Source organism: Bufo bufo, chromosome 5 (genome assembly GCF_905171765.1).
Source record: "Bufo bufo chromosome 5, aBufBuf1.1, whole genome shotgun sequence".
In the NCBI taxonomy this organism is placed as follows: domain Eukaryota; kingdom Metazoa; phylum Chordata; class Amphibia; order Anura; family Bufonidae; genus Bufo; species Bufo bufo.
The window spans coordinates 329,755,058-329,773,973 of NC_053393.1; the positions used below are offsets into that span (position 1 = coordinate 329,755,058).

Sequence of the window (18,916 nt, forward strand, 5' to 3'; positions counted from 1 at the left end):
ATCCACCCTGTCCGATAAAGACCATAAAAAATAATAATAAAAACTGTGTAAATTTTTTTTTTATCACTTTACATCACAAAAAGTGCCCAAAAATGGTACCAATATAACAGTCACCTCATCCCGCAAGAATTGAGCCCCATATAAGAAAATCGTTTAAAAAAAACTATAGCTTTCAGAACATGGAGACATTAAAACATCATTTTTTGTTTAAAAAATGCTATTATGTAAAAGTTAAAATGAAAAAAGCATATATATTAGGTATTGCCGCATCCGTAACAACAAGCTCTAAAAAAATATCACATTACCTAACCCCTCAGGTAAACAATGTAAAAAAAAACACTGCCAAAAGCCATTTTTTGTCACCTTACATCACAAAAATTGCAACACCAAGCGATCAAAAAGGCATATGCCCCCCAAAATAGTACCAATCAAACCGACACATCATCCCGCAAAAAAATGAGACCCTACATAAGACAATCGCTCAAAAAAATTTTTCAAAATATGACTCAGACAATAGAGATACTACAATATGATTTTTTTTTTACTTCAAAACTGCTATTATTGTGTAAAAGTGAAATTTTAAAAAAAAGTATACATATTAGGTATTGCTGCATCCATAACAATCTGCTCTATAAAAATATCACATTACCTAACCCCTCAGATAAACACCGTAAAAAAATAAGAATAAAAACAATGTAAAAAAAGCTATTTTTTGTCACCTAACATCACATAAAGTGCAACACCAAGCGATCAAAAAGGCGTATGCCCCCCAAAATAGTACCAATAAAACTGTCACTTCATCCCACAAAAATGAGATCCTAACTTAGACAATCAGTCAAAAAATAAAAAAGCTATGACTCTCAGACTATGGAGACACTAAAACATTGTTTGTTTAAAAAATGCTACTATTGTGTAAAACCTAAATCAATAATAAAAAGTATACATATTAGGTGTTGCCACGTCTGTAAAGATCTGCTCTATAAAAATATCACATGACCTAACCCCTTAGGTGAACGCTTTAAAAATAAATAAATAAAAACTGTGCTAAAACAACACAAACAAGATTTTGGTCACCTTGCCCCATAAAGTGTAATAATGAATGATCAAAAAATTATATGTACTCAAACATGGTACCAATAAAAATGTCAACTCTTCCTGCAAAAAACGAGCCCCTGCACAAGACGATCGGCAGAAAAAATAAATAAATATATGGCATTCAGAATATGGAGACACAAAAACATAATTTTATTTAAAAATGCTTTATTATGTAAACCTAAAACAAACAAAGAAAGTAGACATGTTTGATATCATTGCATCTGTAACAACCTGCTCTATAAAAATAGCAGATTATCTAACCTAGGTAAAAGATATGGTGGCTCACTCCGTTTATAGATATGGATAGGTGCTGCCAAGCCTTATGACTCACCCAGTCATATAGAAAATAGGAGTATGAAAAATGTAGAAAGGCTGAGCACTCTCCACCTGGACCACACAGAGATACGGACAAGGTAGGTAATAGTGACAATATTTATTACACCTGATGCAGATACAACAATGAAAATGTGAAGCTAAAACAGTAACATCTAAAAAAAAAAAAAAAAAAAAAAAAAAAAAAACTGTGGGTAGCAGTCTAATTAAGAACAATTCTAAATAAAAGCAGCATCATAAGTATCTAAACATACAGTAAAATTACATAGGATATGTAAAATGCAATGATAGAGGGTGCTATGAGAGACTCCAAATGGCATATGGAACCCTTACAGATGAATATGATCAATTGAAATTCGATGTTCTGAAAAATCGGTATTCTGAAAAATCAATAAATGTTTGTCAATAAAGTGCTCTGTGTTTATTTGAATCGATGTCCAGACAAAGTTTGATAAATTCTATTTGATTAATTAAGCATATTCGACATATATCCCCTAAATGGCATACAATGATTACACTTTTGATTGCCGTCTGACTAGAGCACACAGTGGCGTCCCACGTGGCTGATGGTGTCAGATCTGGCGGTACCTGATTACGGTGGTTCAGCTGGAGCGGTCCAGGCGATTTTGCAGTCCCCGATATAGATATTTTCCAGTGGTCTTCCCAGCTTTTTCAGGTATAACGAATATGTAGGTAAAATTTTGCGTCTATCAGGACCCAGTTGATTTTTGGTCAGAATGTTCGCTGTATGCCAGAGAGTCGAAAATTCGACAGGGTGAAGATCCAATTCCAGGATATGGGGGTCAAGACGTGTTCATCAGCTGATGTGCGGGTCTTAGAGTAACCAGACGCGTTTCGGGGTCTTTTTCTAGCCCCTTCCTCAGTGGTGTATACCTAAAACAAACAAAGAAAGTAGACATGTTTGATATCATTGCATCTGTAACAACCTGCTCTATAAAAATAGCAGATTATCTAACCTGTCAGATGAATGTTGTAAAAAATAAAAACAGTCCCAAAACAGCTATTTTTTAGTTATCTTGCCTCACAAAAAACATAATATAGAGCAATTAATATCATATGTACCCCAAAATAGTAGAAATAAAACTGGCACCTTATCCCCTAATTTCCAAAATGGGGTCACTTTTTGGGAGTTTCTACTGTAAGGCTGCATTCACACGTCCGTGGAACACGGTTCGTGTGATACCTGCCTGGATTTATTCAGAGTGCAGGAGCGCACGGCGTCATTGGTTGCTATGATGCCGTGCGCTTCCTGCTGCCGCTGCACTACAGTAGTGCACTGGTATGATCTATACCAGTGTATCACTGTACAGCGGCGGCAGCAGGAAGCGCACGGCGTCATAGCAACCAATGACGCCGTGCGCTTCTGCACTCTGAAGAAATCCAGGCCGGTATCACACAGACCGTGTTCCACGGACATGTGAATGCAGCCTAAGGGTGCATCAGCGGGGATTCAAATGGGACATGGGATCTAAATACCAGTCCAGCAAAATCTGCCTTCCAAAAACCATATGGCGCTCCATTTCTTCTGTGTGCCCTTACATCAGTTTACGACCACATGTGGGGTGTTACTGTAAACCGCAGAATCAGGGTAATAAATATTGAGTTTTGCTTGGCTGTTAACCCTCGATGTGTTAATGAAAAAAATGGAATAACATGGAAAATCTGCCCAAAAAGTGAAATTTTGAAATTTGATCTCCATTTTCTTTGAATTCTTGTGGAAGACCTAAAGGGTTAACAAAGTTTGTGAAATCAGTTTTGAGTAACTTGAGGGGTGTAGTTTCTACATAGGGGTTATTTATGGGGAGTTTCCACTATGTAAGCCCCACAAAGTGACTTCACACCAGAACTGGTCTTTAAAAAGTGGGTTTGAAAAATCTTCTTTTTTTTAAGAATTGCTTCTAAAATTCGAAGCCTTCTAATGTCCTAAAAGAATAAAATGACAATTACAAAATGATGCCAACATAAGGTAGACATATGGGGAATGTTAAATAATAAATATTTTATGAGGTATCACTTTGTTCTAAAAGCAGAGAAATAGAAATGTAGAAAATTGCTAATTTTTAAAAAAATTTGGTAAATTTGGGATTTTTTCATAAATAAAGGTAAAATATATTGACTCAAATTTATGACTATCATGAAGTTCAATGTGTCACGAGAAAACAATCTCAGAATGGCTTGGATAACTAAAAGTGTTCCAAAGATATCACTAAAGTGACACATGTCAGATTTTCAAAATTAGGCCTAGTCAAGAAGGGTGTAAATGGTCCGGTCTGGAAGTGGTTAAGGTACAATTGCTGCACATTACCTTTCGAAATATCCCGTGCGGCCCTTCTTTTCTTTCTAATGGAGCAGTGCATTCCATTCTGACACACACCGCCCTCAACCTGGCAATGCTTTCTGTGATAGAACGCTCTGCCTCATGGAATAGGATATATTCCAGTACACTCCATGCTGGAGCGCACACCGGAAGTGAAGGGCCGTTTCCTTCCGGTCTGGACCTCTTGGTTTCCCGCATGATATGGTAATTATTTTCTCATACTGCTGGCTCAATAGAGTATAATAGGTTTGGCACAGCACTATTTTTATTCTGACCAACATTTTATAGTGCATGTTTACTTATTTTACAGGTTATATTTATATTTATCATGCGTTCCACTAATGAAATATGGAACGTACTTCCGGTTTAGAGGTCACATGACTGGAAATGAACACAAATGTCATGTGATTTGCCATGTGCTACTTTTGTATAACTATTTAAATGTGTGTTTTACAGTGTTTGTTCATGTCTATTGCTCCTAAAGAAGGGGATTTTAGATACTGCATACTCCCCAATACGCATAGAGCTTTTTCCTAATAAATCACCTTATTCAGGCTCAAACTGACCCAAAGGGGAACAGATGAATCCCCTGGTGGGCCCCTGTGCAAGATGGGCCCCTAGTCCCCTACCTCCTGCTAAAGTGGCACTGTCACGGGTGGTACGGGGAAGGAAAGACAACCAAAGGGAACAACAACAAAACAACTACAGACTAGGCCCCAAGCCTAGGGAATAAAGAGGTCACCACCTAGCAAACCCTGACTCTCTCCCTAAGCTGCTAACCACATGTGCAAGTCTCAAAGGTAGAAATACACATGCACGAGAACCTAAGGCTGCTGACACACTGCACCAAACCCTCAGCTTAGAGAACAGGGAAAGAGGCAACCAGCTCCTTCCAACCTGAAGGAGCCAGTGTCTCCCTGAAGCCTAGTCAGGACAGACACAACAAGAAAAGGGAAAGGACTTATCTTGAGAAGCAACTGGAACAGGAGAATCACGACACAAGCAGAGCACTCCTCAGAAGAACTATTAGCTGCAGGGAAACCAGTGAAAGGCAGAACATATAAAGTGGTAACCTGACTGATAATGAGCAACATCTGCAAAGGGGTGGAAACCTGTCAGCAACAATGAAAACAATAGAGATCTGTCAGATCGACTCCTGAGTCTTCCATCTATCTGACCCTCTAAGATCTCTCCCAGAGCCGGCGGTGACAGTACCCCCCCTTCTACGGGTGACCTCCGAGCACCCAGGACCAACTTTATCAGGGTGGGCTCTGTGAAAAGCCCTTAGCAGCCGACTGGCATTCACATCAGTCGCCGGGAACCACATTCTCTCTTCCGAACCGTGACCCTTCCAATGAACGAGGTATTGAAGGGAACCCCGAAGGACACAAGAGTCAATAATTTTGGAAATTTGAAACTCCAGATTCCCGTCAACCATGACAGGTGGAGGTGGAAAGGAATATGGTACAGCAGGTTCCACATAACTTTTTAACAAAGATTTATAGAAGACATTATGGAACTTCCAACCCTGCGGAAGTTCAAGGCGAAAAAAAGAAAAACGGATTAATAATGACAGAGATCTTGTATGGACCAATAAATCTTGGACCTAACTACCAGGATGGCAGCTTCAACTTAATGTTCTTAGTGGACAACCACCCCAAATCACCCACATTCAGGTCCGGACCAGGCACACGTTTCTTGTCAGCCATACGTTTATACCTATCGCCCATCTTTTTTAAATTGATTTGAATTTTCCGCCAGATATATGATAAGGAAGAAGCAAATCTCTCCTCATCAGGAATACCAGAGGAATTATTCCCAGGGAACCAAACTGAGGGTGAAACCCATATGCACCAAAAAATGGTGACTCAGTGGACTCCTGACGACGGTTATTAAAAGCAAATTCAGCCAACAACAAAATGAGGACCACTCCTCCTGATTCTCAGCGACAAAACACCTCATATATGTCTCCAGATTCTGGTTACTGCGTTCAGTTTGTTCGTTCGACTGAGGGTGAAAAGCCGAAGAGAAGGATAAACAAATCCCCAGGTGAGTACAGAAAGCCTTCCAGAATCTGGAAACAAATTGAGTCCCTCTATCAGACACTACATCAGAGGGAATGCTGTGTAATTTCACAATGTTATCAACAAATGCGAATAATACATTGCCGATTTTTCGCAAACAAGAAAATAATCTCGAAGTTGCGAATATATGACAAATATTCGCCCAAATATTCGTGAAATATTGCAAATTTGAATATACACGTAGTCCTTGCCGCTCATCACTACTGCACAGTACTACACAGCTTAGTGTCATCTGCAAAAATACAAATGGTGCTATTAATCCCGTACCTAATATCATTAATAAATAAATTAAATAATAGAGGACTGAGCACTGAACCTTGGGGTACACCACTTATAACCCAGGACCATTCTGAATTGGAATCATTGACCTCAACTCTCTGGACACGGTCCTTCAGCCACTTTTCAATCTAATTTCAAACTATGTTTTCCAAGCCTATAGCCTATATAGACCTTAATTTATCTATTAAACATCTATGAGGGACAGTATCAAAAGCCTTTGCAAATTTAAGAAACACTATATCCACAGCCGCCCCTCTGTCCAGGCTTCTATTCACCTCCTCATAAAAACAAATCAGGTTAGTCTGACAACGTCTGTCCTTGGTAAACCCATGTTGGTTATCACTTATAATATTATACAGTCACATGCTCTGCATATAGTCCCTTAAGAGTCCTTCAAACATTTTTCCCACAACAGAAGTTAAACTAACTAGTATATAATTACCTGTGGAGGAACTTGATCCTTTTTGGAATATGGGCACCACATTTGCCTTGTGCCAATCACTAGGCACTGTACCAATACCTAGAGAATCTTTAAAATTAGAAACAGGGGCACAGCAATGACTGAACTAAGCTCTTTAAGCACTCTCGGGTGTAATCCATCTGAACCCAGAGCCTTGTTCACATTTACCTTATTTAACTTATCTTGGACCATATCTACAGTTAGCCAATTATGTATATTACTGGATGTACTAACAGTCCCAACACCACAGATATCAGCTCCTTTTTCTGCTTTTGTATATACAGAGCTAAAAAATTTTTTTTTAGTAACTCTGCCTTTTCCTTATCTTTAGAGACAAACCCACCTTTACCATTATTTTGGTGACCGACCTTCTCAGACCTTGTTTTTTTTTAGCAGTTATATATTTAAAGAATTCTTGGAGATTTGTTTTGCTCTCTTTTGCCATCTGCTGTTCATTTAGTATTTTTCCAAATTTTATCTACTTTTTAGAGATTTTATTAAGCCCTTTGTAAACTTTAAATGCTACAGCTGACCCCTCAGATTTGTATTTTTTAGGCTACTTTCACACCTGCGTTAGGTGCGGATCCGTCTGGTATCTGCACAGACGGATCCGCACCTATAATGAAAACGCTTATATCCGTTCAGAACGGATCCGTTTGCATTAGCATGAACAAAAAAAAAAAATATATATATATATATTTTAGTTTTTTTTGTTCATGATAATGCAAACGGATCCGTTTTGACTTTACATTGAAAGTCAATGGGGGACAGATCCGTTTGAAAATTGAGCCATATTGTGTCAACTTCAAACGGATCCGTCCCCATTGACTTAGGCTACTTTCACACTAGCGTTCGGAGCGGATCCGTCTGATGTTTCATCAGACGGATCCGCTCCGATAATGCAGATGTTTGCATCCGTTCAGAACGGATCCGTCTGCATTATAACTTAGAAAATTTTCTAAGTCTGAAAGTAGCCTGAGCGGATCCGTTCAGACTTTACACTGAAAGTCAATGGGGGCGGATCCGCTTGAAGATTGAGCCATATTGTGTCATCTTCAAGCGGATCCGTCCCCATTGACTTCCATTATAAGTCTGGACGGATCCGCACGCCTCCGCACGGCCAGGCGGACACCCGAACGCTGCAAGCAGCATTCAGGTGTCCGCTCACTGAGCTGAGCGCTGGCGGGCGGATGCATTCTCAGTGGATCCGCCTCCACTGAGAATGCATTAGGGCCAGACGGATGCGTTCGGGGCCGCTTGTGAGCCCCTTCAAACGGAGCTCACGAGCGGACACCCGAACGCTAGTGTGAAAGTAGCCTAATTGTAAGTCTGGACGGATCCGTTTGCCTCCGCACGGCCAGGCGGACACCCGAACGCTGCAAGCTGCGTTCAGGGGTCCGCCTGCTGAGCGGAGCGGAGGACAAACGGTGCCAAACTGATGCATTCTGAGCGGATCCGCCTCCACTCAGAATGCATTAGGACTGGACGGATCCGTTCGGGGCCGCTTGTGAGAGCCTTCAAACGGAACTCACAAGCGGAGCCCCGAACGCTAGTGTGAAATTAGCCTTACAGTAGCTGTAAGCAATGGGGGATTTAATTTTAGCCGTTTATACTTGTTACCTAAAGGAATAATTTTTTTAGTGCAACTACTCAATGTAGACTTAAAGCTCTCCCATTTATCGTCGACATTATTATGTGACAGTAGCTGCTCCCAATTTATGCCCTGAAATCCTGCCCTCAACCCAGGGAAATTATCTTTTTTAAAATTCAGTGTTTTTGCTCTGCCTGACAGAGTTTGCTTTTTATAGTTTAAGGGGAATATAATTATTTTGTGGTCACTATTACCTAGTGTTTCTCGAACAGTAAAATTTCCAACAAGCTCTGCATCATTAGAAATTACCAGATCCAACAGAGTATTGACCCTACAAACTGGTCCATAAAGTGGTCCTGCAGCAAGCTAAGGAACCTTCTCTACTTTGTGGTTGAGGCAGAACCATGACCCCAGTCAATGTCTGGGAAGTTAAAAATCTCCTAATATGACCACTGTCCCAGCCTATGTAGCCCACTCTATTTGGTTATACAGTTGCGTTTCTATCTCCTCTGTGATGTTAGGGGGTTTTAGCCACACCAACTACATCTACAGTATGTGTTCTTCTAGTACCATAGCCTCCAGTAGAGATGGCCTTGCGGTTCGCCTGGCGGTTGTTTCGCGGCGAACTTTGCGTGTTCGCGATTTGCCGAACATGCAAACATATGGAGAAATTTGCGCCCGCCATATTCTTTTACATTATGAAGAACTTTGACCCATGACACATCCATCAGGTGGTACAGGACAGCCAATTGAGTAATTTCAGCACATGGACATACCCCCTACCTTATAAATAAACCTGATCTGGCCGCCATTTTACATTCAGTTTTTTTGCCAGTGTAGGGAGAGGTTGCTGTGTGGAGCAGGGACAAGCTGTTAGGGACACCAAACGCTAGCTAATAGGGCCACAAAAGTCATTTTAAGGACTAGTATAGGTGTGCTATCGATAGGTGTGATACACAGAGGGGTGCGATATACTTATACTTTTATAATGAGTCAAAAACACATAGATCTATATAGTGATCACCTGGAAGTCAGGGGCCTAGGGGCTTACTAGGGCCATTTTTATATAGGGTAAGATTCCGGATGGAGTCACTCTTATTAGGGCGGGTGGTCTGTGGTTAGGCTATCAGGGCCAGAATAGCACCCCCCTGTAGGGCAATATCAAGGACAGTTATTTGCCCACCCTGTCCTTCAATACCACATCATCATCTAGCCTAGGGATAGATGGTTTTTCCTTTTCCTTCGGGATTCATGGATGTGTAATGGAACCCCCCGGATTGTGGTAGGACATATGGTTTCTGATTTGGTGCCGCCGAGCACCTGATTTAGTGCCGCCGAGCACTTGTTATTGCCTAACACATCTATGATTTTTGCTTAAAGGGGTTCTACACTTTGTTTTAACTGATGATCTATCCGCTGGATAGATCATCAGCATCAGATCGGTGGGGGTCCGACACCCGGGACCCCCACCGATCAGCTGTTTGAGAAGGCAGCAGCGCTTCAGCAGCGCCGCGGCCTTCTCGCTGTTTACCACTGGCCCAGTGACGTCACGACTAATATCAACTAGCGTGGGCGGGGCTAATATCTGTTCACTTGAATGGAGCTTAGCCCCGCCCACGCTAGTTGATACTAGTCATGATGTCACTGGGCCAGTGGAAAACAGTGAGAAGGCTGCGCCGCTGCTGGAGCGCCGCTGCCTTCTCAAACAGCTGATCGGCGGGGGTCCTGGGTGTCGGCCCCTCACCGATCAGATGCTGATGATCTATCCAGAGGATAGATCATCAGTTAAAACAAAGTGCAGAACCCCTTTAACTTTCATAATTTTATTTATTTTCATTTTGAGGGATATCTTTTCCATTCACACGTCCGCAAAATGGGTTTGCATCCGTTCCACAATTTTGCAGAACGGATGCAGACCCATTTATGTTCAATGGGGCCGGAATGTGCTGTCCACATCCGCATTTGCGGATCCGCACTTCCGCATCTGTGTTTCCGTTTCCGCCAAAAAATAGAATATGTCCTATTATTGTCCGCAATTGCAGACAAGATTAGGCATTTTCTATTATAGTGCCGGCGATGTGCGGTCCACAAATTGCGGAATGCACATTGCCGGTGTCCGTGTTTTGCGGATCCGCAAAACAATTACGGACTTGTGAATGGACCCTCATAGTAAAATTATTAAAGGTTACGTTTTATCTTTATGTATATTCTAATGGATTGGCTTCCTTGTACAATGTTATAATATACTTTCTATGTTAGAAAGTATATTATAGTGCATTTGTATTGTGCGGCAGTTGTGTGCGGTTCTGCTGCGATACTGCAGGTATATAGAGGGACAAGCGTTATTGGAACAAACTATTTCTACTGGTGTGATATACCAGTCGCCCCCCTAAAAAACTGATTGAAGCGGGGTGTTATATACCAATATACTTTCTTTATAGTGCATTTGGGTACTGTATAGTGCATTTGCGCATGCGCGTACGCAAAAAAATATATATTGCCGATATTTTGCATTGAAAAAAATAATAAATGGAGATTGCAAATTCGAATAATACATCTGGTATGTCACTGTCCATGTTGTGGGACTATTTGTGCAATTCTAGTAATTATTTCTTGGCTGCAAGTGTACCATGACCGCCGGGTCTTCCCCAGCCCCACCCAGCAATCTGTCAATCTGATCTGCAATATACCGAACCCGAGCACCCAAAAGACAACACACTGTTCGGCATTCAATGTCTCGGCAACAGATGACCCTGTCTGTCCTCCTAATAATAGAGTCCCCTATCACCAGTATCTGTCTGACCTTTGATGCACTCCTTTTCCCATTCTTCCTGCAGCGGTCATCCTCCTGGTTGCTAGGAGAAATGCCCTGCTGCAGTGTTGCTGGCCCTGGGCTTTCATCCCTAAGATCAACCAGACAGACATATTTACTATGGTGTTCCAGCTCAGGACTAGCCTCCCTGGCACTTTTCCCTCTACCGAGTCTTCCTACATTAACCCAACTGCTGACCGGATAGTCATGATCTTGCCCTTCTCCATTTCACTGACCCCAGTCAGTGCCTGCATAGTGAGGTCTAAGCCTCTCTCCAGTTTTGCAATGCCCCTGTCACATGGCAGTTGCTTCAATGCATTTAGGGATGTGGTCCTGGTCAAGACAATGTGGACTTGTGGATGCTAGAGGTGAGACGAAAATGGGCCGACTGATTCAAGCTGATAGAAGAGCAACGTTGACTGAAATAACCACTCGTTTCAAGACACTGTGGAGAATGTTCTGCTGCCTGCAACATCCTCCAGCCTGACCGGTTTGGCATTGGGTCAGTAATGGTGTGGGGTGGCATTTCTTTGGAGGGCCGCACAGCCCTCCATGTGCTCGCCAGAGGTAGCCTGACTGCCATTAGGTACCGAGATAAGATCCTCAGACCCCTTGTGAGACCATATGCTGGTGCGGTTGGCCCTGGGTTCCTCCTAATGCAAGACAATGCTAGACCTCATGTGGCTGGAGTGTGTCAGCAGTTCCTGCAAGACGAAGGCATTGATGCTATGGACTGGCCCGCCCATTCCCCAGACCTGAATCCAATTGAGCACATCTGGGACATCATGTCTCGCTCTATCCACCAACGTCACGTTGCACCACAGACTGTCCAGGAGTTGGCAGATGCTTTAGTCCAGGTCTGGGAGGAGATCCCTCAGGAGACCGTCTGCCACCTCACCAGGAGCATGCACAGGCGTTGTAGGGAGGTCATACAGGCACGTGGAGGCCACACACACTACTGAGCCTCATTTTGACTTGTTTTAAGGACATTACATCAAAGTTGGATCAGCCTGTAGTGTGTTTTTCCACTTTAATTTTGAGTGTGACTCCAAATCCAGACCTCCAAGGTTTGAAAAATTTGATTTCCATTTTTTTTTTGTGTGATTTGGTTGTCAGCACATTCAACTATGTAAAGAACAAAGTATTTCAGAAGAATATTTAATTAATTCAGATCTAGAATGTGTTATTTTTGTGTTCCCTTTATTTTTTTGAGCAGTGTATATATTTATTTTATATAATCCACTTCCTTCACTGTTTTTCAGTTTTTCAGTTATAATATAATGCTCAACCTTTTTATGTTCCTATTTTTCTACTTTTTTGGAGGTTTATTAGATGTTTCGGTCTAAATGCGTCCAGCGGTTTGGATGGGACATGTATGTTAGCTTGGCAATATGGGGCTGGGGAGGGGGAGCGAGGGGGAAAAAAGGGGGGGGGAGAGTGAGCGGAGAAGGGGTTCTTTTTGGGCTCCGGAGGGAATAGGGGGGGGAGAATAATGGGGGTCTTTTTTGGGTATTAGATGTGACTTTAGCGATAATTGATAATTAGTAGTTGGCGTGTTCTAGTGTTTCATTAAGGCCAAATGGAGTGAGGGTGTTGAGTTAGAAAATCCAGAACATTTCCTTCCTACAGAGTTGTTGGTAGGAAGGGGTTTTCTCTAGGGTTGTGACTTTTAGATCGAGGGGGTTGCCTTCATGCCCTAGTGCGAAATGGCACGATACGCTGTGTGTTGGAATTTTTCTTTTTATGTTTGATCTATGTTCATTCATCGGCTCTCTCAGCGTTTGTGTCGTTCGGCCTACATAGTACATGTTACAGGGACATTGAAGTAGGTAGATGACGTTTCTGCTTGCACATGTCATTTGTTGTAGGAATTAAATTTTGCCTATGGGATGTGGGATGTCCATCTCTCTACCTGCTGTTTTTTTCATTTGGCAGCATTTAAATTTTTTCGTGCCACAATCCCTTGAATTCTGGTGTTTGTTATTTTTTGTCTGTTCTGTTGTTTTTGGGGTGTGTTTGGGCATGATGGGGCTAGAATTTTTTTTTGGGTTTTGGCTCTTCGGAAGGTGAGTCTTGGTGTTTTTGGTATTTCTTTACCTAGTATGGGGTCTTTGAGTAGTACGGACCAGTGTTTGGTTAAAATATGTCTGATTGTTTGGTGATTTTTACTGTATCTTGTGATTAACCCTGGTCTGAAGGGGGTTTCTTTTGTTGCTTTTGGTCTGGGTTGGAGGCTTTCTTTCTGATCCCCTGACAGTGTTTTGGCGCCCTTTTTCCATTTTTTTGGTGCCTTTTTGCCAATTCGGCGCCATTTTAACAATAAACCTAGAGCATAAATACCTGTGACCATAGACAGAGAAAATATTGATCCTGATGAAGGGACGTGCCTGTCCCGAAACGCGTTGAGCCGGATTTTTACATGTATTGCAATAAAGACCTTTGAAGAGAAGCACCCGTGTGATTGGCTGCCTTCATCCGTTAAAACTCTAAAAGCGATCCAGGCTGGGGGGGTGTTTGGTTTATAGGTGTATTATGCTTATCCTGGTAAACCGCCCCCCTCGTGAAGTGAGTAAATGAACCTACAATACTACAGTATTTTATTATATGTACTCATATTCTTTTAAACAGATTTTACCTATTTGATATAACCAATTCGCCCTACTACACCACACTATATCGTGTATGACACTGCAGAATACGGTCTCTTAGGCACTTGAGACAGAATGTAGTGTTCCTATCTGTGTGTATAATCTTTTATATATATTTTTTATCCTGTATATTATAATTATTATTTTTAGTTTTATATATATCCACACATCTTTTATTATACTCTTTTACAAATGTTATGTTGATGTAAGACCCACTATATACCTGAGTAGCTTGACACTGACCTACCACTATTGGCGCTAAAAAGGGTTTCTCCAAGAACAGGCGAGACTGGGATGGTACCATTACCCACCAGTCCCCCTAGTTTGGCAGGCACACTCCCATATCCTTTACAGGCAGACACTCTTGTCGACCTGACAAACCCCGAGCAGCCTCTAGTATTTAGAGCTTTACTTCCTTTCCATCCCACTCCTACAAACCCGAGGCGCCTCAAGTTTTTCAGATCTAGTGGAATCCCTTCCAACAGATCTGTCTTACCCTCAAAACTTTCTCTCTCTCTTATACCCCGAAAGATAAGCCATGAATGTCTATATTTCCGAGATTCTGGCTAAAGGACATATCAGACCCTCTTCTTCACCCGTGGCTGCAGAGTTCTTCTTTGTGAAGAATAAAGATGGGGGCCTGTGTCCTTGCTTAGATTTTCGTGAACTAAATTGGATAACTATCCAAGACCCCCATCCTCTTCCTCTCATTCCCAATTTTTTTTTATCAGATTGCTAGTTTTAAGGGGAGCCTACAATCTGATTCGCATCAAAGAGGTGGATGAGTGTGAGACAGCGGTTAACACTCCTGAGGGGCATTATGAAAACCTGGTCATGCTATTTGGACTGACTAATGCTCCTGCTGTCTTTCAACACTTTGTCAACAATATTTTTTGTCATCTTGTTGGCAGATTTCTTGACAATATTTTGATCTATTCATCCGATCTGGAGACACACAAGGTACATGTCAGGCAGGTGTTGCAGATTTTATGGATAAATAAAATATATGCTAAATTGGAGAAATGTGTATTTGCCATACAGGAGGTACAATTCCTGCTATCAGATTTGTGGTTCCGTATGGATCCAGAGAAGGTCTGCACAATCCTAGAATGGGATCTTCCCAAGAACCTAAAAGCTCTGCAGCATTTTTGGGGTTTTGCCAATTTCTATAGAAAATTCATTCAGAATTATTCAGCGATTGTCAAATCCCTTACTGACATGACAAAGAAGGGGACAGATTTTTCTAAATGGTCTGACGCTGCTAAACTAGCCTTTTCCTCTCTGAAGGAGAGTTTAACCTCGGCACCCATACTGATCCAGCCTGATGTTTCTCCCAGGGTCCGTCTCCAAGTAAATGGCATCCTTGTGCTTTCTTTGTCAGCAGCTGAGAAGAATTATGATATAGGCAACAGGGAACTTTTAGCTATTAAATTAGCTTTTGAGGAATGGCGTCACTTTTTGAAGTGGGCAGCTCATCCCGTCACTGTAATTACGGATCAAAAAAAACTGTTATACCTTGAGTCTGCTAAACGTCTTGCCCCTAGACAAGCTAGGTGGTCTTTGTTTTTACCAGGTTTAATTTTGTTATTACTTATCATCTGTGAGCAAAAAATACCAAAGTTGATGCGTTATCCCGAAGTTTTCATGGAGGGGGTGATGTTGACGATTCGGTGCCAATTTTACAAAAGGGGGAGGTTGTCTCTAGAGGTAAGCAAATTTTTAAAAAATTTGATTTGTCTGGTTTGCCGAATTTTGTTGATTTAATCCGAATTTATTTGCTGCAAATTGCATTACAAAACAGATATTTTCTGGCTGCAGAGAGCCTGTATAGTGGTGTAGAACACTGTGCCTTGCAGTAACATGCATAGGGAGTCTGCTGTGGTAGTGAAACAATACTGTGAGTCAGTATGACATGTAGATGACAGGCGTCGCTCTTAAAATCACTTTCCACTGTTTAATACAACCTAAAATCTGTAGTAATAGATCACTTTTAGTAACCCCAATTAGTGCAGAAAGGTGTAATAGAATAGCTCCTATTACCTATTAGTTCCTTGCTCCATGTCTTAACATGTGCAGCAGCCATTTAAGTAAAAAAATGCAATTTGTTACCACGAAGCATGAGGAAATTCAGATTCGGTGCAAATCGAATAATTCCTGAAATTTGGATCGAATTCCATCGCGTCAGCTTTGATCCGCTCATCTCTAGTTTTCTCTGCGTTACACTCAGATCTGGAGGGGATGGTGTTGGAAGATCAGGGGGACACCCCGGTCTGCTGCCCCCAGGAAAGTTGTTTATGCCTTTTGAATTTGCACCTTGAAATATTAAAAGAACACCATAACTCTGTACTTTTTGGGCACCCAGGTATTTGGGCAACCTCAGATCTATTGTCTCATAGTTTTTGGTGGGCGAGTTTTCACCAGGATGTCATTGATTTTATGTCTACCTGTACGACCTGTGCATGTGCTAAAGTCACTCATACTTGTCCGGCGAGGTCTCTGTTGCCACTGGTCATTCCCAACAGATTGTGGACACACCTGTGAATAGATTTTGTAACTTATCCACCTGTATCTGCAGGTAAAACTTTTATCCTGGTAGTAGTAGACAGGTTCAGTAAAATGGTGCATTGCATTGCCTTACCCATGCTGCCAAATGCCAAAACCCTGGCTCAGGGTTTTTATCAGTGAAATTGTGAAGCTTCACAGGGTCCCTTCTGATGTTGTTTCGGAGTGGGGAATCAAGTTTATTTCTAAAGTCTGGAGAGATTTTTGTTCTCATCTTGGGGTACATTTGCCTTCCATCCATAGTCGAACGGTCAGACCGAACGCACCAAGCAAAACCTAGAGTCATACCTTGTTTTGTGTCTGAAAATAAAGAGGAATGGTCATCTTACTTAGCTTTAGCAGAGTTTGCTATAAACAATCGCCATCAAGAATCAACTGGTAAGTCACCTTTTTTTGGTGCATGTGGTTTTCATCGTCAATTTTGCACTTTCAGTGAGGGGGAGCCTTCTGGGATCCCTAAAGAAGATTGGTTTACATCCTCACGCTCTTCTGTATGGCGAAAGGTTCAAAGCAGCTTAAAAAATATGGTAGACAGATATAAACGTATGGCTGATAAAAAAAACAACTTTGCCAGGTCCAGACCTAGGGGTGAATGACTTTGTGTGGTTGTCAACTAGGAATATTAAGTTAAAGGTTCCCTCTTAGAAATTAGGTCCTAGGTTTATTGGTCCTTATAAAACAGTTGCCATCATTAACCCCGTGGCATTTCGCCTAGAGCTACCTCAAACTGAAAATTCATAATGTATATCATAAATCGTTGCTCAAAAAGTATGTTGCACCTCGGAACCATCACCATTACCACCCCCTCCAATTATTGTCAATGGCAATTTGGAGCTTCATATGGCATGAATTGAAGATTCTCGTTTCGTACGTCGCACCCTTCAATATCGGGTGTATTTACCCCTTGTAAAAAAAGAAAGCAATATTTTATTGGAAAAAAAAATAATTTTTATTTTCTCAGTCAAGTGTCTCTCAATCCTATAAAATGCCTTTGGGGTTAAAGCCCTGACATTTATTGACTGGTGTATTTTCCAAAATGGGTTCCTTTTTTAGAGTTTTCCAAAAATGACAGGCCACCCAAAAATTATTCCAGCAAAATCTGTCCTCCAAAACCATATGGCGCTCCTTCCCTTCTGAGCCTTCCCCTGTGCCCATACAGCAGTTTACGAACATGTATGGTATGTTGCCATATTAACGAAAAAAGTTTCTGTTCTATGACCTTCACTTTCGTTGTATCTGCAGACTATTTTAATTTCTGCTTCACAGAAAATTGAAGTGTAGTCCTTACCTCTGGACTCCTGGCAGTTTTTATGAGCGTCAGGAGTTTAGAGATTAGGGTTACACATAGAGATGTCAGAGCAGCTCTATAACAAATTATCTGTAAAACAGAAAGCAAGATAATCTGGAGATACAATAAAAGTGATGGCAGAGGAACTGAAACTGTTCAAAATTTTAAGTAATTTTATAAAATGTTTAAAAAATTGCCCCCAAAGGTGTTCATAGCCTTTGAATTATTATAACTTTTTTGTGAATTTAAAATATTAATAATTTTTCTAACTTGCTTTTCAGCATTAGTGGTGCTTTTTGCAGCTCTTAAGCGACACAGAAAAAAAGAACCATTAATAATTTCAAAGGATGATGTGCGAGATAATGTTGTGACCTATAATGATGAAGGCGGAGGTGAAGAGGATACACAAGCTTTTGATATTGGAGCACTAAGAAATCCTGAAGCTAGAGAGGAAAATAAACCGAGAAGAGATATCATCCCTGATACTATATTTCATATACGGAAAACAGTTCCTCTGTGGGAAAATGTTGATATTCAAGATTTTATTCAAAGAAGAATAAATGAAAATGATGCAGATACAACTGCTCCTCCATATGACTCACTAGCAACCTATGCTTATGAAGGTAATGACTCCATTGCTGAGTCGCTAAGCTCATTGGAATCCCTGGAGATTGATGAGAATCATGATTATCAATATCTTAAAGACTGGGGGCCTCGATTTAAAAAACTTGCAGCTATGTATGGTGGGGATGATAGTGACTGATGAAAACTGTTCAATTATTTCCTTGTAATGATAAACTATGTAGGTTTCTATAAATTACCCCCCACATAGTTACTTATTGTAGATACAGTCAGAACTACATACAGTACTTTCCCACAATGGTTAGTGAAGGAATAAGAAGCTGGGACACAAGCTTAATCTAATGGAGTGTGCATACAAGTAATAAGAATATACTGAAAAATAGTTTTGTGCCTTTACTGACAATTTTATTTTTTTGCATTATCTCATACACAATGTAAATAAATATAAAGTAGGCTTTGTTCACATCTCTGCTGTGTATTTAAGTAGTCTGTTCTGGAAGAGGGCACTATTGGGTCCTCAGAAGCTTTAATGGGATCTAGTAGGCTTCAGACATAAATGCAGCAGCAATTATGTCAAAACCCCACTGTATGCCAGATTCCATTATAGTGAATAGGGATCCAGCAGTGCTCAGCGATGTCTGTCTGGCTATGCCAGAGACAGTGTACTTTGGTAGTTTGTTCCTGCCAGAACAAACTACCAGAGTATACAATGGAGATATGAGCCTAGCCATAGGCATACACTTTAATTTTGAAATTAAACCAAAAGAAATATTACACATTACAATTATAAAAAAAAATGTTTTGAATGTTATTTATTTGATCAGAATATATGTGATTGTATGTC

General features: G+C 41.1%; 1 protein-coding gene across 1 annotated transcript in view; it reads left to right on the forward strand.

Moving 5' to 3' along the window:
* LOC121001848 (cadherin-9-like) overlaps window positions 1–18,253 on the forward strand; it is a 339,856-nt gene extending 321,603 nt beyond the window's left edge. Inside the window, exon 10 of the mRNA XM_040433066.1 lies at window positions 17,772–18,253. Coding sequence (XP_040289000.1) covers window positions 17,772–18,253 — 482 coding nt within the window. The remainder of the gene's footprint in view (window positions 1–17,771) is intronic.
* Window positions 18,254–18,916: the final 663 nt, after the last annotated feature.